Below are 15,733 nucleotides of genomic sequence, written 5' to 3'. Positions count from 1 at the left end.
GCATCCGATCGGTGTGCAAAACCCCACCTTCACACATAAAATCCGGGTAAGGTCCAAATGAAAAATAAAACAGCCACAGTCCTTAAGTTTTCCAGGTCAGGCCCTTCAGTTACAACAAAAATGTGAGATCGGATAAAATCACTCGACGGGCAAGTTGTGGCTTCTTTGCTCTTCTCTCCCAAAGAGAGAGCTCTCACATACACACACGCACGCATGAGCCACGAAACACCGTGATCAACAGTGTTGGCAACATATGATCACACACATACATGTACACACACACACACACTCACTCACTCACTCACTCACACACACACACACACACACACTCACTCATACTGCCTTATTGCCTCTTGTCAAGGGAATACACTCCCCACAGTTCAGTGATTCACATAAGAAAAATAGAATACTCCTGCACACCTGGTTCGCACGTCGCAGCTCACAGCTCTCTCTCTGAGAGTTTTGCCAGAAGTACAGACGCCTCTCTCATCTGTGACCTCTGACCTCTGAGGGCCCCTCCTCTGTGTGCAGGAGTATTCTGTTCCATCTGAACCTGCACACGCTGTCCTCCAGAGTCTGGAGGTCCGAGTGTCACGTGTCTCATCTCATCCTGTTCTGCCTCATCAGGGGGACGATGCAGGACGGCGGGCCCGCCTTGGCCAGGAAGGGGTGTTTGAGGATCTCGCTGGCCGTGGCCCTCTGGGCCGGGTCCCGCACCAACATCCTGTCCAGGAAGCCCTTCAGCAGAGGGGAGACCTGGGAGGAGAAGAGAAGTCATCAGAGCCAGTCAGGTGTTCATTATTAACTAACCTGTAGGTTTATAAAGGGATAATAAGGATTTATTACTCTTTGGCATAAAATGGGGAAATGACAATGTTGTGGCAACCCGTGGGCCTGAAAACTGACGCCAACAAGAAAAACTGCTGTTCCTTAAATGGCCACTTGAGGCTGGCACCTACAACGAGTCAATTAAAATGTCCAACTTTACAGCAGAATCTTGTTACCCCCTGGTACAAAAAAAGAGATCTGGTCTCTATCACTAATTTCCCCCGTTCATGACGGCTGCATGGGGGTGACTTTTAATATAACTCACCTGTTTAAATTATATTAAATTATTATTAAATAAGGGTGCGCCCGTTTGAACGACAGGTCGTTAACGTCACAGACAGCTAGCCACTAGGTAGATTTGGCTGCCTCAGCTCCACTAACAATCCACCTCTTTACCCATTTTTGGATCAGCCGGGAGTTAGCCGGGTCAGGCACAGCTGAGATGGTGACAGCAAGAGGCATCACTCTGTCATCCTCAAAACAGCCCTTCAGAAACCTATTGGCGACGTCACAGATGCCCCGTCCACTATTTATTATGCAGCCTATGCTTGTGAATCAGATACGCACAACCAGATGTTCATTCTTAACCAACCAGGTGGTTGTAGACTTGCTGACTGTGAAAACAGATAACACTTTCACATGAACTTCTCTTAACTTCATCAGTACTCAGGTGTTTCCCCCCACATAAGCCACATTTCCACTGCATATTGCGCCTTTGCTTTTTTTTAACCTTTCTACCCTTCTATTACAGATTGTATCTAGTACTTAGTACTTTACTCAGTATCACTTCCATCAGGATTCTAAGCAAGCTGAGCTGATATTAAACTATGACATGAAAACACTGCAGATGACTGATTGGTCAGGCGACGCAAGACGTCCTGCGAACATCACAGGCGACCACAATTTCTTTTTCCACTTAAAAACAGGAGCCTGCAATACCACGGCATGATTTATTGACGACACACAGACGAATCAAGAACATCATCCCATCATACTGTCTGTCATCAGAACAGCAAGGCTCCGTAGTGAGTAGACTCAAGTCGTACTCTGTAGAGGAACCACGTCTGTAGACTCAATATCGGGACCTGCTCAGCGATGTATGACAGTGCAAACTAAAAATAACTTTCAGTTGTAGTCAGAGAATTTGCACTAAAAAATTGGTGGCAGAAACAGAGACACAGACTTTACTTACAGCATCCGTTTGTGTTTTCCAGCTGTTGGAACCAACTTAAGAATATTTGTTTTATCATCAGTTCAAATTTGACTTTGGAATGAAATCAGAAAAGTTAAATATTAACATTAACAGATCAGGCTTCTGATGAAAGACAGAAATAAATTGATTTCTAAAGTGCATGTGAAACGTGATTTTAGAAACGCTTTCTTTTTTTGTTTGACATATAAACCACAAAAAATCCACCCAAACAACTTTCACTGTCAGATGCTTGATGGTTGGATAGCAAACCTGACTAGTATTATAAACTATGAAACAGTATTATTATTCCTCTCTTAATCCCCTCTATGCCACACATTTGTGCTTAACCACTGCTTTGTTTATCTTTTTGCCTTTGTGGACTACACACCATTGTTTGTCAAGATGGTGGCAGGTGTACCGGGCTCAGTGCCAGGGCAGAGATAACCGCTGTCACTGTTGCTCAAAGACAAAGTCAATGAAAGGTCATAGATTCCTCAACAATCCTGTAATGCAGTGTGTAACTTCTCAACCTCAGGGCACCTACATAACTGCTGCAATAAAAAAAAATGACACAGGTGTCTTCAGTGCAAGCGCCATTAACAACAAGAACCACTGCAGGCTGTCATCTTTCTTCCTCTTTAGGTTTATGTTATTAAACCAAACAACTGTTTAGACGTCTTAATTTGCTGTTATAGCTTAAGGAAACCACAAAATAAATCCAGGCGTGTGTTTGGTGGTATGAACGCATCCCTCCAATCTGCTAATGGAGCCTCAAGATGCTCTGTCACTCTCAGCTTTTGTCTTTCTACCTTGTGCAGGTTCTTCAGTTTGGGAGGCAGGTTGTCTCGGATCATTTTCATGGCTTTGAGCGGCGGCTCGTTGAAATATGGCGGCTCCCCGTCCACCATCTCTATGACCATGACACCCAGAGACCAGATGTCCACCTGGACGCAGCGAGAGGAGACAGTCAGCAAGTAGAAGAACTTTTTTGAAGACATTCAAATGACAGATAACAGGAAAATGCAGAGGGGAAAACAAAGAGTAAGCATTACCTCTGGACCATAAGGCAGTCTGGATATGAGCTCTGGTGCCATCCAGTACGGTGTTCCAACCAGAGACTTCCTTCTTTGCACCTCTTTAGACACCTGGGCACAGAAACCGAAGTCTGACAGCTTCACCTGAAGACAGAATGAGGCAGACAAAGAGATGGAGGCAGACAGAGAAGAAAAGAGGAAACAGGAGTACATGAACAAGAGTGCTTTTCCACAGAATCATGATTTTTTTCACATTACATTGGAGTATGTGCAGTTAAAGACAATAATTCTCTCCATCCACTTTATTCTACAGATGCACCAGTGCTAGTTTTTTTCCAGACTGAGTATGAATACTTTATAATGCCATTACAGTTCTCACAATGACTTTTAAAAATAAACAAACCTTTAAACGTTTTATTTTTATCAGATGATCCTCACTTTTTAAATGTTTCAATTTGTAGTTGCTGTTTTCCTGATAGTGTAGCTGTGGTTATTCTACACATAACATTTTTGGGTTATCTGTATTAAGTTACTATTAATCAATTATTAATCACCTACTATTATGATAATCGATTAATCATTTGAGTCATTTCTTAAGAAAAAGTCTGAATATCTTTGGGTCATGGACAAAACAAGATGTTTGAGGACGTCATCTTGATCGTTTTATACCATTTTCTGACATTTTTAGGCAAACAACTATTAATTGATTATTTGAGAAAATATTCAACTGATTAATCAACTATGAAAATAATCTCTAGTTGCAACCCTTACTTTGTGTTCCTTATTAAGCTGTGCAGCATACTGCGTACATAATATATTTCAGTAGGAATGATTCCACATTATTTGCAGAATTAAGTCTATCGTTAAATATGATGTTACATAATAATCTGCTGCTGTGAACCTTAAAGAGTGAAGCTGACTGCACTGTACTGACATGCTGTTTTGGTGAAGATTAACAGGAGAATAAAGAAGAGTACATAATGGGAGGTTGTAGTGCTTAATACCCGCTGCAAGGAGAACTTTGGATTGATAAGGTGAGACATTCAACTAGTTTACACTGAGCAGCACTTACTGGACAGTGGCTACGATCTACAGGTGTGAGTTTGTCTAAGCTTTATATGGTCTGGAAAACAATTTTATGGACAGTTACCAAAGTCACTGCAGTCATTATTAGAGTAGATTTAAGAGTATGAGTACATGAGGACAGTATCGGGCCGATACCGGTATCAGTGCATCCCTACTTTATTTACCAAATGAGTCAGAAACTGTCCTGATGCTGTTACAGGGCTGAAGAGAAAAAGTTTCAGGGAATATCCAACAGTGAAGTTAAGTATTTATTTTCAGTGTGGGGTCCAGCAATAACTCCGGTTATGATTTGGCGCAAAACAAATAAAGACTGAATTGAACTAAGGGTTGCCTGATGGCTCGGGGCCAGTACAAAGTTATGTCGGGCCAGTTGCCAGATCAGACCAGTGCTTGCAATAGCTAAAAAAATATTTTATTTAAACAATTTTCCAGATATTGTTTTGTGAGTGACGTTAGAACGTCTGCTCTACTCTGCAAGACTTCTCTCTGCTCTGTCCATGTCTCCTATTGTCAGTAGAGTGCTGCATGAAGACAGACAGACAGGCTCGTTTGCTTCATAGTTGAATTGCAACATTCATTGTATCCTGGAGAAAAACATACTTTGGGTTGAGAATGATGGCTTGATATATTTGATGCACTGTGAGGTTTGATGTAAGTAGTCAACAAAGTCTGATAAGCCAGCAGCGTCTTTTATTATCAGAAGAAGTTGTTTGAGAATCAGAAAATGAGATAAGACGGTGTGGCATTTTATGCATGTGTTTGTTCAGACTACTAGATTGCTGACCCACTTGCCTGATCGCAACAGTGCAAAACATTATTGTTGGACCCTGTAGTGCATGTTGTCATAAATACTTTGAGAACAGTATATTTCAGCTCTTGATTGTGGACAGAAGAACCTAAGTTCCATAAAAAACAAATATCTGAGATGTGCTTCAGCTGCATGAAAATAAAGTCTCAGTTTGGTTATCTATCTACCAGCCTGTGAAATCTGCCCCACATCTGCACCCTCTCTATCATCCACCCGCCTTTCTGAGAACATTTTTGCATGACTGGGTATCTAGACAGAGAGCCAACTTGTGATGTTGCCCACAAGACCGACTGCTGGCCTCAGATTGCTCGGAAAACAGAAACGAAACTAACCTGCTATGAGAACCAGTGCACACATTTCCACGCGGACACTGTAACATGACGGTCGCCACTGACGGACTGAGCTTCACAGACAACATGAAAAAAACATCTACCAAGAAAGCTTCAACATAAATCTAACCTGGACACTAATACCAGAGCCGTGACCTACTTTTTTTTTAATGAGACCCGCACACATACTGTATATCACCCAACAAACAGGTGCATTCAGATACAACAAACACACCCACTGACGAGAAACACTTCAGGCTTGGTTAAGCCTGCTTCCCCTGTCAAACCAAATCGCGAGCAGTAACTCAAACCCAACCCTGCCCTAAAACCACCACAACAGCCAGCACGAAGCTCTCTCCGTGAACGTGTGACCATCTTTCAGTGTTTACAAATAAACGCACATCCAACTGTTGCATGAATACAAAAGGACACAAGCAAAACAGTTTACACACTGTGAGATGCTCCTAATTTTATATTATCAGTGCACAGATAATACTTTTTTTTCCATCTTTAACTACTGACACACACGTCCTCTGAGAAACTCATTTGTCAGAGCGACATGACACTTTTTTCTGCCTCACAGAGCAGGACGATGCAGAAAAAGTACTTAAGTGTTGCAGGAGAGACCTGCCTGGCCGCGTACGTTGCTGCAGGCCGAGATGGTAAGTGAAACCACAACTCATAAAGACATCAGACCACAAACACTCCTGAGCTGTCATCAAGGACGCTGTGGTTTACACATTAGATCATCTTAGCTTCACATGTATGACTTGCACATATATCCTATGTTGATGTAGGTCGAAGAGACTCAGCAAAAAAAAAAAAAGTGTATTAACTCATTAATTTAAAAAGAAAAGTGAGCAAATGTACAAACAAAAAACACACACACACACACACAGAGATACATATATTTGGGGCTTTTATGCCATTAATCTTTTATAGGATGGCTGAAGATGCCACAACGGGCCGTAGGCAGGAGTTGAACCCACGGCTGCTGCAGAGGACTCATTGCGAATCTTCTACCAGCTAAGTTACCAGGCAACCCAACAAACAAAATGTAAGTTAATTAACCATGTTATCAGAAATCATTTACAATATTAAGAGAAGTAAAAAGTGGAAGACAAATCCAACCTGCTATGAGTTAACAAGTACAGAGAAACTGGCTAACAACAGTTGCTACCAAACAACTACAACAATAACAGTCGTTAGGAACAGACTTGGATCTTGCGTCGTCTCAATCTGCACTTGCTGTTTGACTGACTTGAGTGAAATCAGTAACAGGATGTGGTACACCGGGCTGAAAATTACTCATTTTGTTCGCTTAAAGTCCAGATGGAACAGCATTTAGAAAGTATCAAGGTTCCATACGACGACGCAGTTCCATGCTGCTACTAGCTAGCTAGCTAACACGGGAATCTTAGCTTTGCGCTGGTTGGCGGGTTCAAGCACACATCACATTTTAATTTACAGCACCAATCGTGATAGGATTTCAATATGAGAAAGCAAAGAATTCTTTTTTTATATTTGTTACATAGGGGCACAGTTTGACTGGACATGTGATCTACTAGGGTTAAACAGGCATTTTTCATTTGATCTGGACTTTAAATTCACTCAGTCATTCACAAAATTAGTGATCTCACAAACTACACCAAAGCCCTGACAACATTTTAGGGTTGCCACCTAAAACATGGATATTTTCTCTTGTTTAACTGTGGAACCCTGCACACTGCTGCTGTGTTGTAGCTGCCTTTAGCTAAGTAGCACAGTTAGCGAACCTGTTAGACTAGGATACAGCCTCAGAGACTGATGTAGGCCAGTTTGATGACCAGGAATACAGTACAGAGGTGATTTAACATTACAGTGGTTCCAACCAGGACTATGACTCCCAAGACGATGAAGACGCAGGTCCAGGTGGGCACAGGAAGCATGGGGCAGGAAGTGACCTTAAGTCCACCAGATAGTATTTATTTTTGTGAAGTTGACAGTTATTCTCGTGCTTTGAACGAGACTCGTGTGAGGTTACACAGTTTTAAAATAAACTAACAAAGTGTCTCCTCCTGGTTGTTCAGACACATTCAGAATAATTAAAGCTTTTTTCTGTTAGCATTCAGGTGCCTCGCTTCAGGACTGAAAAATATATATTTGAATAGTTAAATTAATATCATAAACGTGCAACGACTAGTCGACCAGGAAAATATTTAGTCGGGGGCAGCCCTCCAACATTTATCAGGAGGTTTGCATTAACTCATCATCCTTGTCAAAATACATGGTGATGGTGAGACTGAACCCTCAGAACCACACATCACTGCATTCTGCACACTGATAAAATAAACAGTACAAAATTAATTGTTAGGAAGGACAACAGAACATGTATGTGGACTGTATGTTGCCTGTAACACCGCTCATTTTGCCCTGGTTTGCTATGCAACCATGTTGGTTTCATTTTCTGTAGAAAGCAGAAACATGCATGTCAATGGGCAGGAAGTGATTTGGCACCTGCCTCAGCTCTACAGCAGTGGTTAGCAGAGCGGTGTTTAGTTCCCTCTTTCCGACCAGCTTTTTCCTTTTTTCTTATAATACTGGGTTTAGTTCTGCCCGTGGCTACAGTGCTGAGCTGAGTTGTTGCAGCACCTCTCTGTCCATCACGTGAACACCATAAGCCTGTGTCCTATCACAGCGGACATTTTGACATGTCACAGGAGGAAAGGCACAGGTGTAGCTAATAAGATTAACGATTGCTGTAATCAATTTAAATGTGCTGTCACTAGTAAGGTGCAGACTGGCTCACTGGATCATTTAAATGGAACTGATCAATGAATGATTTTATTAAAGACACCTGTGCTCATCTTGCAATGACTTGTTTCATATAGCCATGCCTCTCCCCACAGCATTCAGTTGTGCAAAAAACGATAACACTCGATAGCATGTTAACCTGTGTACCACTAGCGTTCCAAGTGCCAGGCACCATCTTTAGCGTGTAGGTTGCTATCTCAGAGGTTGTATGTTGTTTACCGTCAAACGCAGATAGCGGATGCCGTGATGTTGACTGAAATAAGTCATCCAATGGCAGGCTTATACCACAGAGTACATCCCGTGAGTCAGACCATGCACTGACTTGTTAAGATGTCCTATGTGCAAAAGGACCTGTGGGTTTTATTGTGAAAAAATGCTGCCTCAGCAACAGTGTTTGTGGGTTGACATATAAAACCAGATGTGTGCTGCAACCAATTTGAAAAGCGTCCTACATTAATTTTGGGTAACTGGGCAGCTTTTTTTTTGTTTTCACAATCACTACAATAATAGTTTGTTTTTACAGCATTGTTCTGCCTTTTATAAACTGCACATGCCACATCCTTCCTAAAAGGAACTAAGATGCACCTCTCTTATCTGGAGCTATGGTGAAAAAAGCAGTGCAAAGTATTGGCACTTTTGGCTGTCAAACAGTGTGGCGCTGATTTGTATTTCCATTACCGCTTTTATCGAACTGAGCTGCACGCTGCGGCCCTACTCTGGAGTGGGGCTGGAGCGAGTCCATCACACCTCCAAGTGGGCTGCGGTGACATCGTTTTAAAAGTGTCTGTGACTGTTGAGCTCTCAGTTCTTCAGAAAATAATCTCTGTGGTTTGAGGTTCAGTCCCACTCCTTTGTCGCCGTTTATGTTTACGTTTGTTTTCAGCCAGGAGTCATATCAAGTTATTGCTGATGAAAAAAAAAGGGGGGGTTTGCTGGTTTATGATGAAAGCTTTTAAATAAAACACTAACATGGGACTTATATTATCAAGAATTTACAGGACGTTCAGTGTTTATCCTCTGTTTTAGAGCTGCTCGTCCTCAGTTAAAAGATGCACCTTCAAGCGGGGAGCCCTGCTGTGATGGAAATTCAAACCCTTGCCGCACTGGGCTGACGTGCCGAGTCAAACCGAGTCAAGCCAAGCCAGCATATGTGTATGGTAAAGGGGTATATGTGGAACATACCCGTCCATCATGAGTGAGGAGGATGGAGTCGCTCTTGATGTCTCTGTGGATCACACCCTGTGTGTGGAGAACAGACAACGCCTTCAGGACAGACAGACATACTGTCGCTATCTGCTCCTCATTCATCCTGGAGGGGGAAGGAGACACCAGAGAGAGATACGTCAGTTTAGATCTTTCACCACCTCTGTTTCTGCAGTCTTATTAATACTGCTTTTTCTCTGTTCGCTCCACAGTCAGACATGATAATTTCTGAATTTCTACTTTTTTTCTATTTTATTTCAAGCTACTGATCAGTTTTTTAAACCTTTATGTTGCGAGCAAAATCACAGTTCTTGTGTTTGTGTTCTTTTTTCTTAAGTTTTTTATTTCACAGTCACTTTGGCAATATAAACATCTGTTTCCCATATCAGTAAAGCCCCCTTAAACTGATCATTCCTGAAGCCAAATGATGATGTGTAGCACTCACAAACACAGACCATAACACACCAGAACTGTTGACAGAATCTGGAAAACTGTCATATCAATCAATAAAAAACTGCTTGCTGTTGTGAAAAAAAGTAAAATGACACAGATCAGGGTGGTACACAGTTTATCTCTGTGCAGAACATATGGGGAACACTGCCCCCTTATGGAAGAAAATAGTTTTGGTGGGATTTAATGAGGGAAATTAAAAACAGGATCCAGTGTAATAATGAGGCAGTATTGGTAAAGAAGAAGTCTTCATTAGGAATTAAAAGGTTTAAATCACATGAGAATACTGATTACATGGAATACTAGGTTATATATCCACCCAAAATGGTTAACACCATTAAAAGCTGCAAGAAAGGACACAAAAAGTTTCTCTCTGTCACCTGGTGTGTGTCACGATGTCAGTGAGCGCTCCTCCCTCCAGGAACTCCATGACGACCCAGAGCTCGTCTCCCACCAGGTAGCTGTTGTACATCTCCACCACGTTCTCATGGTGATAGTCCCGCATGATTACCACCTTCAGTTACCAAGGAAACAGATGGACGCACAGACACAGACAGGTCATAGTTACTCATAAGACCTGAGAGAAGGACGAGGTGGCCTCGCAGGTTGAGAGACCAGATCATGTATCTGTAAGGTCGATGCTGTATTGAATCAACAACCATTAACGCTGTTGGACAAACTGAAACGCTGCCTGGTCAGTCACAAGCTGAGTCAAGTATCTAAAATGTAAAGTGACAATTAGAGACTACTGTTAGCGTGAAATGGAGCTGTGTGCTCCACTACCTCTCATTTCTATGGATAGCAGTTCTGACTCATTTTATGAGATGTATCTGAGGGAGTCACTCAGTACGAGCTGAGTGTGAGACGGGCTTTCATACCCCGTTTTGCTGCTCTGCTGCCTTTAATATGTGAAATCCATACTTACAAAATTTGCTTTTGTCAGAAAAGCGTGGAATATATTTTTTAGACTTGTGAACAATATAAAATAAAAGAGAAAAAATTGCTAGTCAGAAAAATGCAGACAGGCCATGTGATCAGATAGTGGTCGTTTTTTTGGTGTCTTGTAATGTAACCCAACACAACAGCTCCACTTTTATGACGCCTGATCAGTTTTTTTTACACCGTCATAAAGGTGTTAATTATGAGATTGTGTTGTGATTCATATTCAGAGGTGTTTACTCACTCTGCCCCCCTCATGTATATAAATAGAGAAGACAAAAACTTAGGAACCTCTCAATAAGGCTTGCTGTGGTAGTAGTACAGTAGTGTTATGGTGTTAGGTAATATTTGGGCATACCCAGATTACAATACTTGCCCACATTCCTCACTGTTTAGCATATTATCAGCACTTAGTCGGACGACAAATGCCACAATGACAAACTGAAAGTGTCTGGTCTGTTTAGCAACAGCAGCAGAGTCGCAGCAGAGTATCAGGAGCCAGATTTGATGTAACGCTGTAGGCGAGTCACAACCTGACATGAGGCTGCTGGATACAGTTTCAGAGAATGAAATATGCTCGAAGGGTCATACCATGAAGATGTTAGTTTTGATAAATTAGCACCAACTGACACTAACTTTGCTAAACCAAACTAGCCTTGGAGCCAACATTGCAACAGGCATGTTGGTCTTACTTTACAAGTCGTCTGCGGACATCAGCTACAGTTGTTGGGCTCAGTGTGTGTGGGGGGCACTTGATAGACCTGATAACTCCAAACTCAACAACAACAACAACAACAACAACAACAACAGTAAGCAGTTACAGATATTGAGCGTCATCACTCATATCTTGTCTTCTAAAACTTCCAGGGCAATCAGTAACACTGGCATTGTCACAAGTTTGTTCACAAAGAAAACAGAACTTCAAGACTTTTGATTGTGTAAAAACATACATTCAAATATTCTCAGTCAGATTAATTACAGCTTTGACTAGTCAAAGGTAAACATTCAGCTTGACTAACAACTCTAATTATTAGTTTGTCATAAAGCACAAGTGAAGTAAAAAACATTTGTTATATCTTACCTCGTTGAAGAGAAGTTCCCTGCGCTGTTGTTTCCTCAGGTCCATCTTCTTCACAGCGACCAGTTTCCCGGTGGTCTTCACTGTGGCGATGCACACGATCCCTGTGGACCCTTCTCCTATCTTAATGTAGTGGTCCAGGTAGGTCCTTGGATCGCCAGGGTCCACCACCATCTGTAGCGCTGCTCTGAACTGCTCATGGGAAACCCTCTGAGGCTCCCTCTGCGGCGAGCGGCCCTGGGGTGGAGCGCCTGAAGCCGGGGGCCCAGAAGGCACAGGGGGCCGCGGGGCTGGAACACTGGGGTGAGGCGTGTGTGGGTGCTGGGTGGCCTCAGGGGTCAGGCTCGGGTGGGAAGTGTGATGAGGGTGTGGGTGGCTTATAGCCGGCTTTGAGCTGGAGGATCCTCGAGCGGAGCCGCTAGAGGGGCCGTTTTGAGGGGAGGATTCATGGTGTCGACCCGGCTGGAAGACAGACACAAACACAACAAACACCAAGTTAGGGCTTGACAGATTAAAACTCCGCACATGTGTTAAAGAGCTACAAACTGGGGGCTTTGGAGCACATCTGTGACCACTACAGGTCACACAGGGGTGCAGCCGCATTCCTATTACAGAAGGAGCACATGCTGCAGGATCTCCACCCAGTGCTTGCAGGATGTTCGAAATCCCATGTTCAGACTTGTTTATATTTACATCTTTCATATTAGGCTGTTTAGGCACAATGGCTGCAGTGTTTTATTGCCCTTCACCGTCACTGCAGGAAAAAAAATCATTAATCTGCTTTGTGCAGTGTTGACATAAACTGTGACACATGGTCAGTGTTTCTGTTCATCTTTTCTCTCCATGCCCACATCAATGCATTATTCCTAAATTTAATCTGTATATCTAATACTATTGTGATCAAGTTGTTTTTCGTTTCAACTCTGAATAGTTTCTTTTCATTACATAATTCTTTAAAGCACTTCGCACAAAGTTGTTCAGTTTTTAAAAAACCCCTGAACTTGAACTGCATAAGGAGCATCAGGAGAGAGAACCAGGACAGAAGCGGCTAAATCTGACCTGGAGAACAAAGAGCAAGGTTATAAGAGCTATCATCCATCTGCCAGCAGCTCAATTTGCACGTCTGCGTTTTTCTTTCTCTCAGTGAATAGCGTCCCTCAGGGCTGCTGTCTCCTTGTATCTGTCCTGGTTGGAAACAGCCGCCTGTTTTCTGTACATGCTGCTGTCCCTACCTGTCCTGTGGGGCTGCGTCCGCCCTCGCTGTCCGTCCTTGGGTATGTGTTAAATGGCCGTGTGGTCTGCTGGGCTGTCTTCATCACCCCTTCCGAGACTGGCAGGTTTGGGGTGCGGATGTTGGGTCCAGAGAGAGGCCTCTTGTCCCTGGGAGACTGAGGGCTGCCGTCCCGCACCATGTAGCTGGACTTTGGCCTGTGGTCACTGGTTTGATCCCTGTGACCCACCTGCTCCTGAAGAGAAAAGGGTTTTAATGAGAGATGAGGGGAGTATAGGGCAGCATGTAAGGAAATAAATAGAGGAAAGATGGATAAAAACAATCAAGTTAACAAAAGGACAGCAGCTACATGGTGGATTTCCTACTGCAGGGTCAAATTAAAAACTCCAAACCGCAGTCTGTTTTTATGACCTTGGTATTACCTATGAAAACATATTATTAATGAATATGAATATGAGGTTCTGGGTCCAGACTTCATCTTCAGTCCCTACCTGGTCCCGATCCCGATGCTGTCTGTCTCTGTGAGGGGGAGGAGGGGGGCCTGAGCCGGGCCTGTCCCTGTGGGCCCTGCTGGGCTCTTGGCCCCGTGGCTGCTGCTGGGGCCGACCCTGGCCTACCTCGTCCCACTGAGGACGGACCGCATGCTGACCCTGACGGGGGTCACCTCCACTCTGGTAGTCTGGTCTGGGTCTGTCTCTGACAAACACAGCGATACGAACATCAGTACAGATACTTCAGTAGTGACCTGTTCTGTTACTCCAGCTGGATCTGCAGTTAAACTCCTCACCTGTCTGGGTGTGCGTAGTGTCTGTGGTGAGGATCTCCGTTCTCCTGTCCTCCTCCTCCTGAAGAGGTAGAGTCTTTGCGAGGCTGGGTGGGAGGGCTGCCTCGTCGCAGGGAGTTGGAGCGAGTCACAGACATGGTGTCGAACTCATCCAGCAGCCATGTCAGGGAGCCGTCCACTCCAAGCTTGCTGCCACGAACAATTGTCTGGAGATTTTGAAAGAAAATATTGTGGATAAAGGATGACGGGATGAGAGGTCCTAACATACAAAGTCTGTCACTCACTCGGACAATTTGGTGGCAATTGTCACTTTGTACTACTTAATTTGTTGGGTGCTTAAAATTTTATGTTTTGTTTTTGTCTTAAGTTTTGTCTAATTTATGTCAATTAAGCTGTACCCAAAGACAGAATGACAGAATTTTTACAAATCATTCCTGCTATGATTTTTAATTAGTGCAACCTTGACTTTTACCTACATTTGGCTTTTGAAGATCAATGCAAAAGTCTAGACATGTAGACATCTGTCTGACTAGACATCAGTATCTTTAGTCATAATTGAGTCTAAATACAGTTTGATCTAGAAGCCAAAATTCACAAACTACTAATTCATGCATCATTTTTCTTAGGTCACAATTTGTTTATTGTGTTGCTCATCCCACCTTGCGTGGCTCTACAGTAGTGATGACTGTCACATCGATGAAGGGTTTGGGCCTTTTGGCTGTGTCTTCGATGAGCGACTGCCATTGTCGCGGCAGCCCGACAAACTTCTGCTCCTGCTCATCAAAGTCAGTATGTACACGGTGCTCAAAGTTAGATGGAGCGGAGATCTGGATACGAGACTTCTTCTTTTTGGTGAACATGATGGTGGCTGAGGCAGCTGCAGCCTAGCATCAGACCTGAGGGGAGGAAACAGGAAACACAGGAGGGTTAGCAGGAAAGACAAAATGCAAATGGAAAAGCTCCAAGTGGCATATGTAAAACAAAGCATGTGTGCATTAACACAATCATGCATACAGGCAATAGAAAGCAACTTCAGGAATCACCAAATGACAGCCCTTACTTGGACATCATGTATGTAAAGCTACACCTGGTCCAAATAAAGGAAAACTATGCAGGATTTTACCCCCCATCACAAAAAAGCTTATTCTCATACAAAAATAACACCTCTCAATCATCGCCCACAGCCCAACAGAACTGTGTGGTGGTGCCTGTATCTGGAGAGAACCTGCTTTCCACCAGTCCCATCTTACTGTCTCATTATTTTGCTGTGCTCTGGACATTTTACCGATCTAAAACATCTGTATTTGACATCCTGATAATGACACCCAACAATCAATTATCTTTCTGGTGCATTTACAAACAGCAACTGACAAGCCCTGCTGATTCTACCTTTAAAAATTCTGATTAAAATTGGCCTGGAACACAGGCTGGGTGTGGTTTCCTACAAAACGCAATTAATGACTGAGAGACAGAGTGTAAAACTATTTAAACCCAACTGCGCATAATTCTCAGCTACTGACTGAAAGCTTATAAAGCAGAATCCAAAGTGGTGGAGAAAAAATGCTTTGTGTTGTGTGTGTATAATACACTACCAGCCAACTGGCTCATTTCAGCCCATTGAGCATTTAGTAGCGCACTGGCATTAAATCAGCTATGGCCTTTAACTGAAGGTCATCCACGAGCTCAACAATAGGCTCACTGCTGCTCTCTCATTACTAATGACAGGACAACTGCTCCTGCTCCAACATTTCGTAATGGGGGTAACAACAGAACCGGTCTAGAGAGGGTAAAACATCAGAGTAGCATCGTCAATGAGCCAGTTCCTCCTCAACCACAGGTTGAATGACACAACTCAGGTATCAGTCTGTGTTATGTCGTGCACAGTTCATGCTGTATATGGACACAACAGACTGTCGACAGCCCTGCTGCTGACAGCTCGCTTTCTGTAAGATAAAACACAGACACATTCTGGACTTTC

At 43.2% G+C, this 15,733-nt stretch overlaps 1 protein-coding gene across 1 annotated transcript in view; it reads right to left on the bottom strand.

The window, feature by feature from the left end:
• Positions 1-577: 577 nt before the first annotated feature.
• Positions 578-15,733, bottom strand: part of pak4 (p21 protein (Cdc42/Rac)-activated kinase 4) — a 28,902-nt gene continuing 13,746 nt past the window's right edge. Inside the window, exons 2-11 of the mRNA XM_084717548.1 lie at positions 14,415-14,651; positions 13,759-13,961; positions 13,463-13,667; positions 12,973-13,206; positions 11,744-12,202; positions 10,104-10,237; positions 9,253-9,379; positions 3,073-3,198; positions 2,830-2,964; positions 578-756 (exon numbers count right to left, since the gene is read on the bottom strand). Of these exons, the coding sequence (XP_084573674.1) occupies positions 601-756; positions 2,830-2,964; positions 3,073-3,198; positions 9,253-9,379; positions 10,104-10,237; positions 11,744-12,202; positions 12,973-13,206; positions 13,463-13,667; positions 13,759-13,961; positions 14,415-14,615 (1,980 nt within the window). The 5' untranslated portion in view covers positions 14,616-14,651 and the 3' untranslated portion in view covers positions 578-600. The remainder of the gene's footprint in view (positions 757-2,829; positions 2,965-3,072; positions 3,199-9,252; positions 9,380-10,103; positions 10,238-11,743; positions 12,203-12,972; positions 13,207-13,462; positions 13,668-13,758; positions 13,962-14,414; positions 14,652-15,733) is intronic.

The sequence above is a fragment of the Lutjanus erythropterus genome, chromosome 4, assembly GCF_056507025.1.
Source record: "Lutjanus erythropterus isolate fLutEry1 chromosome 4, fLutEry1.hap2, whole genome shotgun sequence".
Lineage (NCBI taxonomy): Eukaryota > Metazoa > Chordata > Actinopteri > Lutjaniformes > Lutjanidae > Lutjanus > Lutjanus erythropterus.
The sequence above is the reverse complement of the archived record's forward strand: the minus strand, read 5'-3'. Positions and strand labels throughout refer to the sequence as shown.